This window comes from Lepisosteus platostomus, chromosome 5 (genome assembly GCF_059453375.1).
Source record: "Lepisosteus platostomus isolate fLepPlt1 chromosome 5, fLepPlt1.hap1, whole genome shotgun sequence".
Taxonomy (NCBI): domain Eukaryota; kingdom Metazoa; phylum Chordata; class Actinopteri; order Semionotiformes; family Lepisosteidae; genus Lepisosteus; species Lepisosteus platostomus.
In genome coordinates this window covers 33,523,567-33,540,022 of record NC_142615.1, presented here as the reverse complement: position 1 = coordinate 33,540,022, position 16,456 = coordinate 33,523,567, and the positions used below count along the sequence as shown (strand labels likewise).

General features: G+C 46.6%; 2 protein-coding genes and 1 pseudogene across 2 annotated transcripts; 2 read left to right on the top strand and 1 right to left on the bottom strand.

Annotated features, from left to right (window-relative positions):
- The first annotated feature begins 2,282 nt into the window (after positions 1 to 2,282).
- On the top strand, positions 2,283 to 5,997 carry LOC148665677 (interferon-induced very large GTPase 1-like; annotated as a pseudogene).
- An 89-nt stretch (positions 5,998 to 6,086) lies between these two features.
- Positions 6,087 to 8,657, top strand: LOC148665676 (interferon-induced very large GTPase 1-like). The gene is made up of 2 exons (XM_088630958.1): positions 6,087 to 7,514; positions 8,602 to 8,657. The coding sequence occupies exons 1-2, from the start codon at positions 6,215 to 6,217 to the stop codon at positions 8,655 to 8,657; spliced, it is 1,356 nt and encodes a 451-aa protein (XP_088487084.1). The 5' UTR covers positions 6,087 to 6,214.
- Positions 8,658 to 10,369: 1,712 nt separating this feature from the next.
- LOC148665675 (uncharacterized) lies at positions 10,370 to 15,085 on the bottom strand. Its single transcript, XM_088630957.1, has 5 exons — positions 15,076 to 15,085; positions 14,383 to 14,468; positions 11,718 to 11,953; positions 11,257 to 11,657; positions 10,370 to 10,975 (listed from the first exon to the last, which is right to left on the bottom strand). The coding sequence occupies exons 1-5, from the start codon at positions 15,083 to 15,085 to the stop codon at positions 10,878 to 10,880; spliced, it is 831 nt and encodes a 276-aa protein (XP_088487083.1). The 3' UTR covers positions 10,370 to 10,877.
- Between the last annotated feature and the right edge of the window lie 1,371 nt (positions 15,086 to 16,456).

The window sequence follows — 16,456 nt, the reverse complement described above, 5'->3', positions numbered from 1 at the left end:
GAGGTGCTACATATTCTGATAAACTGTATACCCGTGAAAGTATTCCATAGTAATTTAAAATTAAAAAACAAAAGCTTGTCACATTCTTGCAAACCATGTGATTTTTAAGCAAAAGATTACCTACCACGACTTCTGCATCAGTTGATTCACTGCTGACTGGTAATACACTTCGTCCAATAAGTAGCTGGTTTACAAGACATAATAATAATAATTGCTTACACTTATATAGCGCTTTTCTGGACACTCCACTCAAAGCGCTTGACAGGTCATGGGGAATCCCACTACCACCACCAGTGTGCAGCCCCACCTGGATGATGCGACGGCAGCCATAGTGCGCCAGAACGCTCCCCACACACCAGCTCTCAGTGGGGAGGAGAGCAGAGGGATGGAGCCAGTTCAGAGAGGGGGGTGATTAGGAGGCCATGATGGGTCAAGACCAGGGAGGGAATCAAGCCAGGACACTGGGGTAACACCCCTACTCTTCTCCAGAAACACCCCGGGATTGTTAATGACCACAGAGAGTCAGGACCTCGGTTTGACGTCTCATCCGAAGGAAGGCGCTTGTTTACAGCCCAGTGTCCCCCGTCACTATACTGGGGCATCAGGACCCACACAGACCGCAGGGTGAGAGCGCCCCCTGCAGGCCCCACTAACACCTCTCCCAGCAGCAACCTTAGTTTTTCCCAGGAGTCTCCCCTCCAGGTACTGGCCGGGCTCCCACCTGCTGGGCTCCAGTGAGGAGGGGGCTGCCAGCTGGGAGCTGCAGGGTGAGATGGCTGCTGGATATAAGACATGCTGGTAGAAGGTTTTACAGCCCTGTGTTTTTTCAGCAGGCAGTGAATTCCAGTTACACGGGGGTAGGTGCATTTGAACGGAGATAGGTCCTTTACCCACACAGTGATTTTAAGACACCTAGTGAGGTAATGTGACTTTACAGCCTCCCACAAAAGTTAAACGTTTACGGCAAGATAGCTACTATAGCAGGGTAAATTGGAGATGAGCTATTGCCACTCCTACATGGATGATTCAGTGTTCTGTCAGGATAAATATTGATCTGGGAATGAATTCTGTGAACGAACAGGAAGATTTTACAGGTAAAGGGATTTTCGTTTTTGGGTTTATTCAGTTTTACCTTACGAAGGGTCTTCAAGTGATGAATTATGTTCCTAATTGGAGAGAAAAAAAACCCATTTATTTCCAGATATGTAGACAAGGTGTTTTTGTGGACAAAAGATAACTCTCTGCGGTTCATACCCAGGAGGCCTGTCAGTACAGCAGATTTGGCGGTCACCTAGTGTTATACGTAGTTATACTTCTTAAACAGTAAAAACATCTCTAATGATCATTTTGACAATAGATAGTTAAGTAGTGTTTAGAGCGAATACTGGAAAAAAGTATATTTTCATAATATAGGGAATTTCTACTTTATTTTACCTGATACTGCTTTTCACTAAATATTTGTCATTGACTAAATATTTATCATTATCAGTGTCATTATGACACCGTAATTCGATTGTCTGTTACTGTATTGATGCAGTGAGTCTACAAAAAATCATTTACATTTTGACCAAACAATTGTGCGATCTAAGATGGCTATTTGAAATGGGGGAAAGGAGCAGACAAGAGAAATGGGACGCGTTTTGGGGAATTTGGTCACCTTGTTGATGGACAAATGTCTCTGTTTTTTTCAGATAAGTATGGAAAGTGAAGATTTGAAAAGATCGATGGACCAAAAACAGGCGGAACTTTCCAAAGAGCTTGAAAGCGTGGGCCTCGAAGCAGAGTACTGGCTACCAAAGCTACATAGTCTCCATCTTACAAACACAAACTCTTTACACTTTGTCACGGAGGAGGAGTACGCAAAGTTAGAACTGCACGTGCGAGAAGTGTGGGAGAAAAGTGCTCTTCACAAACTTGTCAGAACTCCTGATCCAAATGTGAAATCTAGCGACCTGGCGGAAGAGCAAATGGAGAGACTGCAGGAGAAACTAGAGAAAACAAAACGGGCTCTCACTGAACTGATCAGAACGGAAAAAGAACACGGCCACACAGATCTTGAAGCAAGAGCGAAGGAGCTATGCTCATCTCTAGGGCTCCCTGTAGAGAGCTGGGGGCAGTCTCGACAGCCTCGGAAGGAACTAGAAAGCATCTTGCAGCAGCTCGCTGTTCTAGACATCACTCCCCGTAATCCTCCAGAACGTGTCTCCAGCGAGGAGGTGTTGCTGCATGCGTCTGGTGGCCTGGCTCTGGAGGGGGTATTTAAAACTGGGAAACTGGAGGACATGCTGGAGAAAAGACAGCAGCTCATTCAGGTCCCGAAACTGTTCTGCCTGAAGGGTCCGGAGCAGAGCTCCTTTTATGCACAGAGAGACTTTTCAACCCTTGAATCTCAGACGCTTTTCCAGAAGATTGTGGAAAGGCTCGGCTTCAGCAGCAACTGCGCGGTATCTACTGGTGTCCGCGGTGTCAGCCTAGCGGGCACAAGAGAAAAACGCAATTCAGAAGAATTCGGAGAGAAACGCGCGTCTTCTTGTGAGGTCTCCTACAAGTGCATTACAGTGTACAAGTACATACCCCTGGTTTCTGCCTTTATTGCTAAGGAACAGGTGAAACTATCGACTGCAGCTTTGCGTGAGCTGCAGAACCTGGAAAACATTCTGCTGAATATTAACAAAGCTCAGAAAACTTCTGAATTCACTGCCGAAGTTCGCCAGTATTTTGAAAGGTTTGGGTCCCATGTGAACCAGGGTCCTTTTCACTTTGGCGGGAGGTTCTGCTGGAAGGCAGCTGCTGAGGGCATCATGAACAACGAGCTCACAGAGGTGGAGGGAGTCATGTCTCAGGTCCTGTCCGCCTACATTGGCTTTCGGTGCAGTGTAGCTTCCTCGTTGACCGCTGAGGTCAATGCGGGGTTCCTTTCATCTGAACTGAAGGAATTCCTTTCTGGAGGGCACAGTGAAGCTCTTCTGAACAAAATCCAGCTCTCTGTGAGTAAAACTGGGGGTCCAGCTGAAACAGATAACTACCTACAGTGGAGATCTGCTCTTGTATCCAGTAACAGAACCTGGTGTGTCATCGACAGAGGAGTAACTCTCATGCCTGTTTGGGAAATCATCCTCTCCGCTCACAGAAAGGATTTTAAAGACGTCACAATGCTGAGCAACATTCTCAGGGAAGCGTACATGTCGATCACAAACTTGAGCCCCGAGACACTATGGGGTGAGAATGTGCTCTCTGCAGTCACAGACGTTAAAAATCTTCTCAGTTCCATGAGGGGCAGGCAGAGGTCAGACAGTGAAGCGCACCTGAAAGAATTACTCGAATTCAAGATTAAGTTGTATGAAAAAACGGGAAGCCATGCTATTTGGGTAGAATCATGTCTTTCTGACAAAGTCTTTCAAGATTTTTTACTTCAAGTGACTCAAGAAAACGACCATCTTGCTCCTGCAGAAACCACAACTCTCAGGGCACTGATGTGTGATTTAATTGAGCCTTATTCGTTTCAGGTGAAAAGCTTCCCAAGTAAGGCCCAAATACTGAAATGGGCTCATCAGTCCGCTGAGAAGATCCACAAAGATGTTGTTGTTGCTGATTTGTCACATTTCATAGAAATTCTCAAGACAGCTAAAGAAGAGACCAGAGGTGAAAGATTTTCACACTGTGACCTGGAAAGTGTTCAGGAAGCAAAAATCAAAGCAACACTTACAGTCTTGCTCTCATTGAACTCATTGCTGAGAACGCAAAGGGAGACCAATCAATACAGGGAAGAGATGCTAATCCTTTCCATCGTCAACATTTTGGGATATAGTGCAAAAGATGGTATATTTTCTCACCTTCTTGGGTGGGCGGAAATTGACTTCATTGAGGAAACACTGCTCAGTAAACATACCCAGTACATCCAGCTGAGTGCTAAGAGTGCAGATAGAGCCCTGGCTTTCTTGTGGCATTTAGCCCTTTCAATATCCTCTGACGGAGGAAAAGTTTCTTATGAAGAGAAGGGGAGACGGCTGGAGTTCTTTAAAGCACACTTCAGAGAGACCCCTCCCAGTGACCTTTCTGCAATACTGGACTGTGACAGTCCACATCAAGACTGGGAGAGAATTGAAAAAGAGCTACACTCCATCGTCTTGGGGACGGAGAAAAATGAGATACAACAGCTGGACAAAGTATTCCTGTGTACAGAGATCCGCTTCTCCGAATCCTCACAAGAAGGCAAGCGGCAGCTGCAGGTGGGGGAACAAGAGGACAAGCCGAGCGTCTTGGGCACGAGAAACAAAGAGGAGAGCATTGGAACCCAGCCGTCAGGAGCAGGGGAGAAATCACATATTTTTATGAAACTACTGGAAAGACTCGGACTCCAGAAGTTCTATTCTGTAAAACTGACAAAGCCAGATGTACTAACTGTAAACAAGTTATCATTGAGTAACACTCAGCCAACCGCAGAAGAGGAGCTGTCTTTTTATTGACTGTACAAGCTCATGATGCTGGACTACCGAGCCAGGAGTGTGCTGTGCGTCAAGGAAAAAGGGCAGCCACATCACAAGAGTGCAGAGGTAAGCTGTGATGTCGATGATTTCCTGGGTGATACAAATGTGTGTGATGATGACACAGAGGAAGAATTGCAGATCCATCCCATGGATATTCAGATGGCTGTGTTCCTTTGTGCTAGCGATTTCCTGAGGCAGTGGATGTGTATGAAACTGACCAAGTGCCAATATGCCCTGCCTCTGCTAGTACCTGACCCACGAAACGATACGACCGAATTTCCCATGTGGGCATTTCAGCAGGTTAAGAAGAGCTGGAAAAGTAAAGGTGCCAATAAAGACAGTGTCAAAAGCGGACTTTTGTTCCAGGCATCTGTACCGATAGTGTCTTTCATTAGGTTTGGAATAAATTAAAAATCCTGAACAGCGTAATCAACAGACAGAAGCACAATGTTTTCTTCCACCGGCACTGCAAAGGCAGTACGAGGGAATGCCTTCTCACGGATGGGCTGGTGGAGATTGTGTGGTACTGGCCAGGTGGAATGGAAGACGACGTTCTTAACAGCTGCGTGGCGTTCACTAATCTGCACGGCGACGCCAGCAACCACAAGGAGCAGATCGCGTTTCTGCAGGAAGTCAGTGCTGTTATCGTGGTTCTGCTTTCGGAATCCTCTTTGAATGACACCAGAAAAGAGACCCTCTCTTCTCTCCTCAAGAGCTCCACACCGGTCATCTGTCTCTTTGCAGAAAAAGAAAAGGTTGCTCACAGACCTAATCCAACTAAGGTGAAACTTGCAGTTCACAATAAGAATGAAGCCCAGTTAACAGATGAAATCATTTCTCACATCAAACATTTTCTAGGTACTAAGGATAAAAAGTGCTCTTTAAAAGCCTGCATAGAAGTAGCCAGACGACATAGCATTGTAACAGATGAAGTCAATGAGAAATGCAGAGAAGGTCATGAAATTGCCCAGAGACTTATGGATCTAATAAAGAAATAAGACCTGGCCAATGTGAAAAGGACATTTCTACCATTACAAGGTGATCTCTGGTATGAATGGTGCAGGAAAGATAAAGAGTCTTATCGACTACAGTCTAGTGCCTTTACCAGTATTGAGCAGCAAAAGAGTAAAATCCAAGCTAAGAAAGAAGACTTACGCAAAGAACAGCTGGGCAAAGCTTTCCCTCTCAACAACCTCATGAGATCCTTCCTGGAGTGTCTCGGCTCCTCTTCACTTTCTCCGGACACTAAACTGTACATGCTGCAGTGGTTAGGAACACTCCTGGATGATCTTACCACAGATTCACTCACTAAACTTCAAGCGCTCTACCACTCAACATGGGTGGACATGAAATCGCAGCGCACCTCAAACGGAGGCGATGAAAGTCAATTGCAAAAGACAGCGGAGAATATATCTCGGGAACTCGATGCTTCAAACTTTGGCCTTCAGCATTTGTTGCGAGAAGTCAGTCAGATCTATGAAGCTTTGAAAATGTCACCAGATATGGCAGATGAAAAAGAATATCTTACTGCTCTTCCAGGGATAGGGGCTGAAATGTTGATCGCAGGATATCCTCTTGAACTGATGGATGGGGATGCTTCCTATGTCCCTCTTGGATGGATCGAAGCAGTGCTGGACAAACTGATCCATAAAGTTGGTGACAAACAGATATTTGTTCTGTCCATTCTTGGTGTTCAAAGCTCTGGCAAGTCCACATTACTGAACACTATGTTTGGTCTTCACTTTCCAGTGAGTGCAGGAAGATGCACAAGAGGAGCATTCATGCAGTTAGTGACAGTGGATCAAAAGATCAGAGATGAGTTGCAGTATGACTTTGTCCTAATAGTGGACACAGAAGGCCTTCGATCACCGGAGATTAATAATGCAACTGCACTGGCCCATGACAATGAACTCGCTACATTTATCGTTGGAATAGCTGATGCAACCCTAATTAACATCATGGGAGAGAGCTTACTGGATATGCAAGATATTCTTCAGATTTGTGTCCAGGCTTTTATGAGGATGAAGAGAGTCAGTATCACTCCAAGCTACCTTTTTGTGCATCAAAATGTTGCAAAACCATCTGCCAGTGAAGACAATATGACAGGAAGGATGCGCCTACAGGAGACACTGGATGAAATGGCTCACATTGCAGCCAGTGAAGAAGGGTTTGATGCTACAAGTTTTAATGACATCATTCAATTTGACGTAAGAAAGCACGTTTACTTTTTCAAAAATCTTTTTGAAGGAAACCCATCAACAGCACCTCCCAACCCAAGCTACAGCGAAAACGTCCAAGAACCGAAGAGCACAATACTCGGATTAAGAGAATGGAAGTTGGACTGTAGATTTGCTTCTATCTCAGAAATGAAATTGCGGATAGTGGCCATGTGGAATGCACTGCTAGGGGAAAACTTTGTTTTCAGCTTTAGAAACAGTTTGGAAGTCATGGTTTACAAGAGGTTAGAAGTAAATTGTGGAAATTGGACATGGCAGCTGAGAAAATGTGGTCTTGACCTGCAAAGGACACTGCGGCACCAAATCATGAATGATCAAGTGCAAGCAGTAGACAGCTCAAGCATTAAAAAGTCGTTTGAGCAGCAGGCAAAAGCCATTTCAGAAGAAACTGAAGAGTACTTTAAAAAGGAGAAATATCCACATATATTGAATCAGTGGAAAAATAACATTGATTTCAGATTACAGACAGTGAAAGAGGAGCTCATCGAGGACACCCAGAGGAGATGTAAAAAATGGATTGCACAACGTAAGTCTAGATCAGGACTGGATCAAAAGAAATCCCAGTACCTGGCAGAGCTGCTCGCAAAAAGCAGATGTCTGGCTTCTAATCTAATTAGCGAGTGTGATGAGACAATGGATAAAGAGTTTGAGAAACTCTGGGTGGAACTGATGACCAGAGTTGCCTCAAAGACCCCTGCAGAGAAAGACGTCAACATCGATGCAGCAGTGGAAAAAATCTTTTGTGAAACATTTAAAACAAAAGCAAATTCCAGACAAGTTATTACTGAGAGTCCCCAAACCTTTCAGTTTGATGAGAAAAAACACATTCATAAAAAATCCAAATATGGAATTTTTACACACTCTTTTACTCCAACAGATGAAGAAAGTGTAATCCATCTTTCAGCAAGTATATCAAAAACAATTAAACAATACATTGATGATCTGCAGGATGCGATACTGGACTTCGATGAGGGCTACATCAATGCAATACTAAATCTAATACAATCAGGGATCAAAGACTTTGAAGAACATACAAAACACTTTGCATTAACAGATAACTACAGAATCGAGTTATCTGCCCATCTTTGTGTATTTGCAGCAGAACAGTTCAAGGTAAAGCAGGAAGCATTCAAGAAGGCAAACGACCCAATGCTGTACTTCAAAAGCAAGAGAGAGGAATATCTACAAATCTTTAAGAGTTTCTGCCAACAAAGCACAGCCCTCAACATTCTTGTTGATTTCCTTCATGGAAAACTGAAAACCGCTGTCCAGCAGGCAGTGTATGAAAAAATTGGCATCAGAATTGCAGGCGAGATGAGGTCGACCCATCCAGCTTTCAACAGTAATAGATCCAACCTGGAAAATCACCTACTGATATACCTGGCTGAGAAGGAGAGATTTGATTTGTATGAAGAATACTTTGTTGCACCAAAGGATTGTTTTGACAGGTATATAACAGACTGTGTTGAAAAATACTGTAAACACAGTGGGAGGGAGAGAATTACTGAGATCTTGACCGATAATCTCACATATCTGATAGACCGCATTATATTCACAGTTTGTAAAGTAACAGGGCTTGTTGAAGATAAGCAGGGCAATGTCTCCATGTGGCTGGATGAATTTTGTTCAGAACTGGGGAGTGACATGGACATTCCACGGAATTACTTTAGGACTATTGAGAAAGAGGACATTGACCTGCAGTGTCTGAAAGAAAAGGTATATGAATCCATCATAGCGATGCATCACACTTTATCAGAAGAAACCAAAGGTGGAGTAGACATCAACAAGTTCTGGGAAAGCCCTGATTACATTCTGTCGAAGCAGCTCAGTGGGTGCTGGGAGCAGTGCCCTCTCTGTTGCGCTGTTTGTACCAACAGTATCCCTGACCACTCTACAGATCACTGTGTCCAATTTCATCGCCCCAGGGCTGTGAATGGCTGGTTTCACCACGGCACTCAGAACTTCTCCATAGAGATCTGTACCACCTCCGTCTGCAGTGATGGGACTTTCCTGCCCAATAAGGACGAATCAAGAGAAACTCCGTGGAGGAGATACAGAGAAGCAGGTCCACCCTTCAATAGATTGCACATCACCCCAGATAACTCTGCACAGATGTATTGGAAGTGGTTCATCTGTGCCTTTAAAGACAAGCTGGAGAAGCGTTATAGCAAGACCTTTCAAGGTAAAGGAGAGATACCAGAATACTGGAAAACTATTGACAAGAAATCCGCAATAGAAGAACTGAAGACATTTAACAAGTATGACCACGCAGAGATAGATGCACGGGTGAAATTGTGGAGCTCTCTGGACAGTGAAAAGAAGCATGTCCATCCACAAGACCTCGAAAAACGCAGCAAATCAGGCCGGTGCAAAAGTTCATGTTTAAGAACAAATAGAGTAATGCTTCACAGAGCTGGTCCTCTTTTGGTGAACACTGGTATTCATGGGTGCAACACAAGCCTGAGGAAGTCAAAAATTGATTCTGTAATGCAATTACAAAAAAAGTGAAAGATTGGTATAAGAAACGTGACATGCTAGAGATAACAGTTATTGTGTAAGATTGTCGGAGAACCCATGGTCAAACTTTCAATCCCATATTTTGCCGTTTTAAACCTTGGGTATTTTAAGACAATTGTGACCTTGTGTTTTGTTTATTTTCGTCCATTTTTTATACTGCTTCATCAGATTTTCTCTAAGATTATTTGTTATATAATTTCTCATTTCATTTCTGAATGTTTCTTAGGTATTTAGCCATATTCACTGGGTTGTTAGATTATTTTGTCTGTTTTCCAGTTATTCTGTCTCCAGTCAGATTGGGTGGGTGCACAACACACAGTGTCGATGTCACTTCCTGTGCTGAAGCACACCTGTCTTAAAGCCTCATGGCCCGGTGTCTGGTTGCGATTGGTGGACTTGGATCACATGACGTGGGCCTCATAAACCCGGCAGTGCTTCACTCCAGAGACAGAAGAGGAGGGAAACAGTGGGACACCAAACTACAGCCAGGGGACATCGATGGTACATTGTACTGAAAAATGGACCAATTCCATAGAAATTGGGTATTTAAGCAACATCAGAGATTAACTCGCATTTTGCATGAAGTTTATTTCTCCATTTTCAAAACAGATCTTAACAATTCTTTAATAGCATATCTTAGTTACAAGGCTCTATAATCCAATGCTATTTTATATACTGCTGCATGTTTACTCAGAGCAAGACTTTAGTATAAAAATTCTTTAGCCTTAAGACTAGCTTTATAATAGATGACTGAGTTATTTTCCATGCTATCTGATGCCTGCAGTTTGCTATTTGATGCTGTTGTGTGAATTACTGTTCAGTTGTAACTTTTATAGTTCATCCATCTGTTTTCGAAGCATTTTTTCCAATTCAGGGCTGTAGGCGCCAAACGCTTATTTGGTTTTGATGATCTGATTTGTTTCTTATGATTGTATTGAATTTAAAGGAAGTAAAGGTTGTTTATAGAATTAAAGTGTGTCTGTCTGTTGATTTTTTTATTTAAAGAGATGCTAGGTTACGTTTTGGCTCGGAAGATTCCACCGGAAAATGGGATCTGCTCTCCCAAAACCTTACCGCCCGTTCTTCCTTCCGCACCTGACAAGCTCTGGGAGAGAGATTTCAAGAGGGCACAGCCAACATTTCAGTCTTTATTATGCTTTTCATATTCTTATGATCACAGTTATTATTGTCATTACAAAGTCAGAATCTTCAGAATCCGAATACATCTTTTTTAAGAGCAGGAGATGCAAAAGTCACACTGGCAGAAATGAAATAACACGGATGAGATTGCTGTCTGGATTTAACTGCTGTCTTGATCAGGGTGCTGTCTCGATTAAATTGCCTGGTTGAGGTCTCTGTCTCGATTAAATTGCCTGGATGAGGGTCTGTGTGGATTAAATTGCCTGGATGAGGGTCTCTGTCTCGATTAAATTGCCTGGTTGAGGTCTCTGTCTGGATTAAGTTGCGTGGATGAGGGTCTCTGTCCGGATTAAATTGGCTGGATGAGGTCTCTGTGTGGATTAAGTTGCCTGGATGAGGTCTCTGTGTGGATTAAATTGCCTGGATGAGGGTCTCTGTGTGGATTAAGTTGCCTGGATGAGGGTCTCTGTGTGGGGTGTGTCGCTGGCTGTCGACGCTACTGCAGGCTGCAGCGCGATGCTTCTCTGCTGTCCGGCTGCTGCGCTCCGTGCGGGAAGTGTCCCGAGTCCGGCCCGGTCCCTTCGGTCCCAGATCCTGGAAAACACAGGGAAAACGGGGCTGGAATACGGGAGCAGCACAGCGGGTGACGAGCATCCCTCTGCTCTCCTCCCCCCCAGAGAGCAGCTGTGGGCGGAGCGGACTGGAGCATCCTCCAGGTGGGGGCTGCACACTTGTGGTGGTAGTGGGATTCCCCGTGACCTGGGAAGAGCTCTGAGGGGAGGGTCCAGCAAGGCGCTATACAGAAGTGTAAGGAAGGCACTGAGGGCGCGAGGCTCTGGTCGTGGTAGGGCTGTGCCAGCGGGAGGCGTACTTACGGCGGGAAACACGGCGCGGAGGCTTGTACTGGATTCTCAGCTTCGGGCCGAGCTGGGCGGAGTCCGGCGCGCCTTCCTCTCTCCTCTGCCTCGGCCGGGCCCATTTCTTCTGCCTCCTTTGCTGTATCTCCTCCAGCTCCTGCCTCAGCTCTGCCTCCCTCTGCTGCTGCCTCTCCTCCAGCTCCTGCCTCAGCTCTGCCTCCCTCTGCTGCTGCCTCTGTCTCTCCTCCAGCTCCTGCCTCAGTTTTGTCTCCCTCTGCTGCTGCCTCTCCTCCAACTCCTGCCTCAGCTCTGCCTCCCTCTGCTGCTGCTTCTCCTCCAGCTCCTGCCTCAGCTCTGCCTCCCTCTGCTGCTGCTTCTCCTCCAGCTCCTGCCTCAGCTCTGTCTCCCTCTGCTGCTGCCTCTGTATCTCCTCCAGCTCCTGCCTCAGCTCTGACTCCCTCTGCTGCTGCCTCTGTAACTCCTCCAGCTCCTGCCTCAGCTCTGCCACCCTCTGCTGCTGCCTCTGTATCTCCTCCAGCTCCTGCCTCAGCTCTGCCTCCCTCTGCTGCTGCCTCTGCCTCTCCTCCAGCTCCTGCCTCAGCTCTGCCTCCCTCTGCTGCTGTCTCTGTCTCTCCTCCTGCTCCTGCCTCAGCTCTGTCTCCCTCTGCTGCTGCCTCAGCTCTGTCTCCCTCTGCTGCTGCCTCTCCTCCAGTCCCTGTTAGAGAAAGGAGAGAGGGGAGAGAGAGGGGAGAGAGAGGGGAGAGAGAGGGGAGAGAGAGGGGAGAGAGTGAGGGGAGAAAGAGAGAGGAGAGAGAATGAGGGGGAGAGAGAGGAGATAGTAAGGGGAGAGGGGAGAGAGAGGCCCAACACTGTTCAATATCTATATCAACGAATTATCAGGAATGTTGGAGCAGTCTGCACCTCCTGGTCTCACACTACACCACACAGAAATCAAGTTCCTGCTCTACGCAGATGACCTGGTCCTGCTGTCGCCCACAGAACAGGGGCTGCAGTCAATCTGGCTGTCAATCTGGACCCAGAGCAGCAGAACCTGGCACTGCTGGAGCAGCACTGTCAGACCTGGGCACTGACAGCCCATCTGGACACAGAACAGCAGAACCTGGCACTGCTGCAGCTGGACTGTCAGACCTGGGCACTGACAGCCCATCTGGACCCAGAACAGCAGAACCTGGCACTGCTGGAGCAGGACTGTCAGACCTGGGTGCTGACAGTCAATCTGGACAAGACCAGAGTTATGGTTTTCCAGAAGAAAGCCAGACCTCAGGGAAACAGGTACAAATTCACACTGAACAACAACACATTGGAGCACACATCCAGCTACACATATCTCGGTCTCACCATCAGCTCTTCTGGGAGTTTTGACCTGACAGTGAAGGCACTGAGGGAGAAGGCACTCAGGGCTTTCTACGCAATAAGAAGGAGGCTCTTCAACATCAACCCACCAACAAGAATCTGGCTCCAAATATTTGAAAGTGTAATCCAACCCCTTGCCCTATATGGCAGTGAAGTGTGGGGTCCCCTCACAGACCAGGATTACACTCAATGGGACAAACACCCCACAGAAACTCTGCACGTGGAGATCTGTAGAAACATCCTCCGTGTGCAGAGAAAAACACCTAACAACGGGTGCAGGGCCGAATTAGGCCAGTACCCACTATTGATTAACATACAGAAAAGAATATTAAAGTATTGGCTACACCTAAAAAACAGCGACCACAATTCCTACCACCACAAAGCCCTGCTGAGCCAAGAGCTAAACCCAAAACAGAGCCCCCTGAGCCAGCTGGTCCTGAGGCTCACCGACCTGAGCCACACCAACCCTAACCAGCCTCAGGACAGCACTGCTAGAGCACCACAACCCAGACTCAACCACATCACAGCACAGATCAAACAGCAATATCTCACACACTGGGACACACACACACAAACACAACATCAACTGGAATGCTACAGAACCCTAAACAGACAATACACACTACCTGATTATTTGACCAAAATAAAAAATAACAAATAGAAACAGACCCTGACGAAGTACAGGCTCAGTGACCACAACCTGGCCATAGAAACTGGGCGACACAGGCAGACCTGGCTGCCCAGAGGGGACAGGCTGTGCTCCCACTGCCAGGGGGAGAAATAGAGACAGAGGTGCACTTCCTACTGCACTGTGACAGATACTCTGGGATTAGAGAAACATTCTTCCCGAAATTCAGAAATCTAATCCCAGAGTTCCCACACCTGCCAGAATCACAACGGGTCCCAATCCTACTGGGAGAGGGAGGAGGGAACTCAGTTGATCTGGCAGCCCAGTATGTGATCTCCTGTCACAGCCTGAGGAACAGTGAGTCTGTCTCCCAATAATGCTCCAGCCGCCTACAGTATATGTCAATATTTTATAATATGTCTTTGTTGTAAATGTCTGTAACATGTCTGTAGATTTTATTTTACTTCTATTTTTTGTTTTGTTCCATGTTAATTTTATTATTTTTATTTGCTTTGGCAACACTGATTGTACCCATCGGTCATGCTAATAAAGCACCTTGAATTGAATTGAGAGAGAGAGAGGGAGAGTGTTCAAATACAGCTGCTTCGGCCGCTGCTGGAAAAGCTCGTCCCGGCAACAGGGAGGAGAGAGCCGGGAGTTTGCGTGGTTTCCCGGGAGGAGAACCCCAGCGCCATTTTCGCTTAAACCCCAAAATAAAAATGAATTCGCTAGAACATCGATGAGGACACGGTGGTAGTTGACATCTAATAAGCGGGTCTTTGAGCCGTAACTTCAGCAGTAACGAGGACACACTTTTTTTTTGACTAGTTGTTTGAGGACGCCTCATGGCTGGTAATGCGGCCCTTTTCCGCCAGAGGGCGCCCAAAGTCCTATCAGACTTCCGTCAGGTCTACGTGTTCCCACAGTTGAAGCGATTTGGACAGAGGGAAGAGATTCCCGAGGATAATATACCCACCCGTGGCTGTTTGGGGGGGGGGCATTAAGTTTCAAGTCTATAAATGAGATCTCACTTAATGCTGCTCCTGCTCAAGAATATCCTCGATTTTCTCAGACTTCCGTCCTTCTAATATAACGGGATGAGAAGTTCCCTTCGTTTAACAGCGTCTGATCTTTTAAGCCGCCTTGTGCGCGTCCCTCTCGACCTCGGGGTTCCCGACACACCTACCCGTGTTCTCCGACCATTTTCGGTCGCTGATCTTCTCTACTTCTGGAAAAGAAAGAGACGGGGGAGTCAAAATGTTGTTGTTGTTGTTGTTGTTGTTTTTTTAAAACAATACCCTAAACGTCATCCAGGCCGGGCTGCGGTGGAGGGGATCCCCGTGACCCGGAGAGAGCTGGAGAGTCCGGAAGAGGCGCTATATAGGTGTACGGGGGGGCGGGGGGGGTCGAATAATATGAGCTGCCTTTTGTGTAAGAGGAAACTTTTTCCAGCATCCTTCATTATAGGGGCAGCTCCGGGGTTGCTGGTGTGTTGAATTAATTCCTTATATACAAAGGAGTGGTGGCTCTGTGGCTCAGGATCAGCGCCTGGGGCTGGAAGGAGTTTGCCGGGTCGAATCCCGCGGCCCACAGAGGAATCCTAGTCCGTTGGGGCCCCTGAGCGAGGCCCTGAACCCCAGCTGCTCCAGGTGGAGCTGTACAATGGCCGACCCTGCGCTCTGACCCCCAGCTTCTCTCTCTCCCTGTCTGTGTGTCTCCTGGAGAGCCAGCTGGGCTCTGCGACAAGACCAGTTCCTCATAAGTGATCTTCTCTTATAGCTGCTGCCTCTACCGCGTTTGCTGGGGATCGTGGGAGTGAAGGTCCAAATTCTTACCGAGTGACATTTTTTCGTGCTCTTCACGCGAGACGGGGGAACCCGCAAGAAAGCCACGTGCGTGTCTCTTTTTATCCTGATTGCATCACGCATCAGTCGTTAAAACAAAAAAACCCACCACTGACGCAGATCCGAACTTTTCTGAGTGGTAGAGGAACCCCGACAAACCCACAGCCCTGCTCCGTGGAAGAGCTGTCCCAGCAAGCAACAGGCACAAGGCAGGGAACACACTGGACAGGACACCAGTCCATCACAGGACACACACACACACTCACACACCCTGGACAGGACACCAGTCCATCACAGGACACACACACACACTCACAGACCCTGGACAGGACACCAGTCCATCACAGGACACACACACACACTCACACACCCTGGATAGGAGACAAGTCCATCACAGAGATCACAAGAGACATTTGTCTGCTGCTTCTCGTTATCTTGGTGTGCAGTTATGAGTTACAAGCTAAGCCAGCCATTTACAGAGTCATGCCCACACTGGCACAGATGAGATCATCTTTAAATTCCCCCAACAGATCACAGTACATTCACACAAAGCAACAGCAATAAAATAAACTACTTTAACACTCCACACTCTTTCACATGTCAACTTTCTCAACCGATGGGAAAAAAAAAATGTCCAGCAAAGAGAGAAGACTTTTACTGTCCCCATCGAGGGAATGTCTGTATGGACACCAAGCACTCCTGTACACTTCAATAGCATGCAAAAAAGAACATTGATGCACATTTTACTGTCGCAAAAAAATCAGAAAAACATCGCACATCACTCTATTGCACATGTACAGTAGGACACATAACAACATGGGACGTTTTCAACACATCATGACAAAACATATCGCACTCAACTGGGCTGTAAGAGGCAAAAGTGTGTTTATCCCGGACATTTGCAGCGACAGCCGTCACGCATAGTGCAACAAAGGAGAACGTTCTGTTTGACTTACGTTTGGGAGCCCTGAAACATTGGCCAGAAGGAGGAAGTTGGTAGTCAGGGCTGAGGATGTGGGAAGGACCTGATATCATTTTTCCTGGCTGATTTTTCAAAGATTGTCAGCAGGGAGGGGCTGCTGTCTCACTCCCTTGACCTTCAGAGCTGTCTGGATGAGTCGGGTCATTTGCCATGTAAAATGAACTGCTAGATGACCGAACCACACTGAAATCCCGTATCTGATCATGCTCTCGATTACAGCGCGGCAGAAGAGAAGCATCACTTCCTGTCGAACCCCAGACACTCGTAGTCTTCGCAGGAAATATTAGCGCTGCTGACCTTTGGAGCAAACAGTCTTAACATGAGTAGACCAGCACAGGTTTACGGTCTATGAGTACTTATATGAATCAACCTGAAGGATAAGGTTGCATG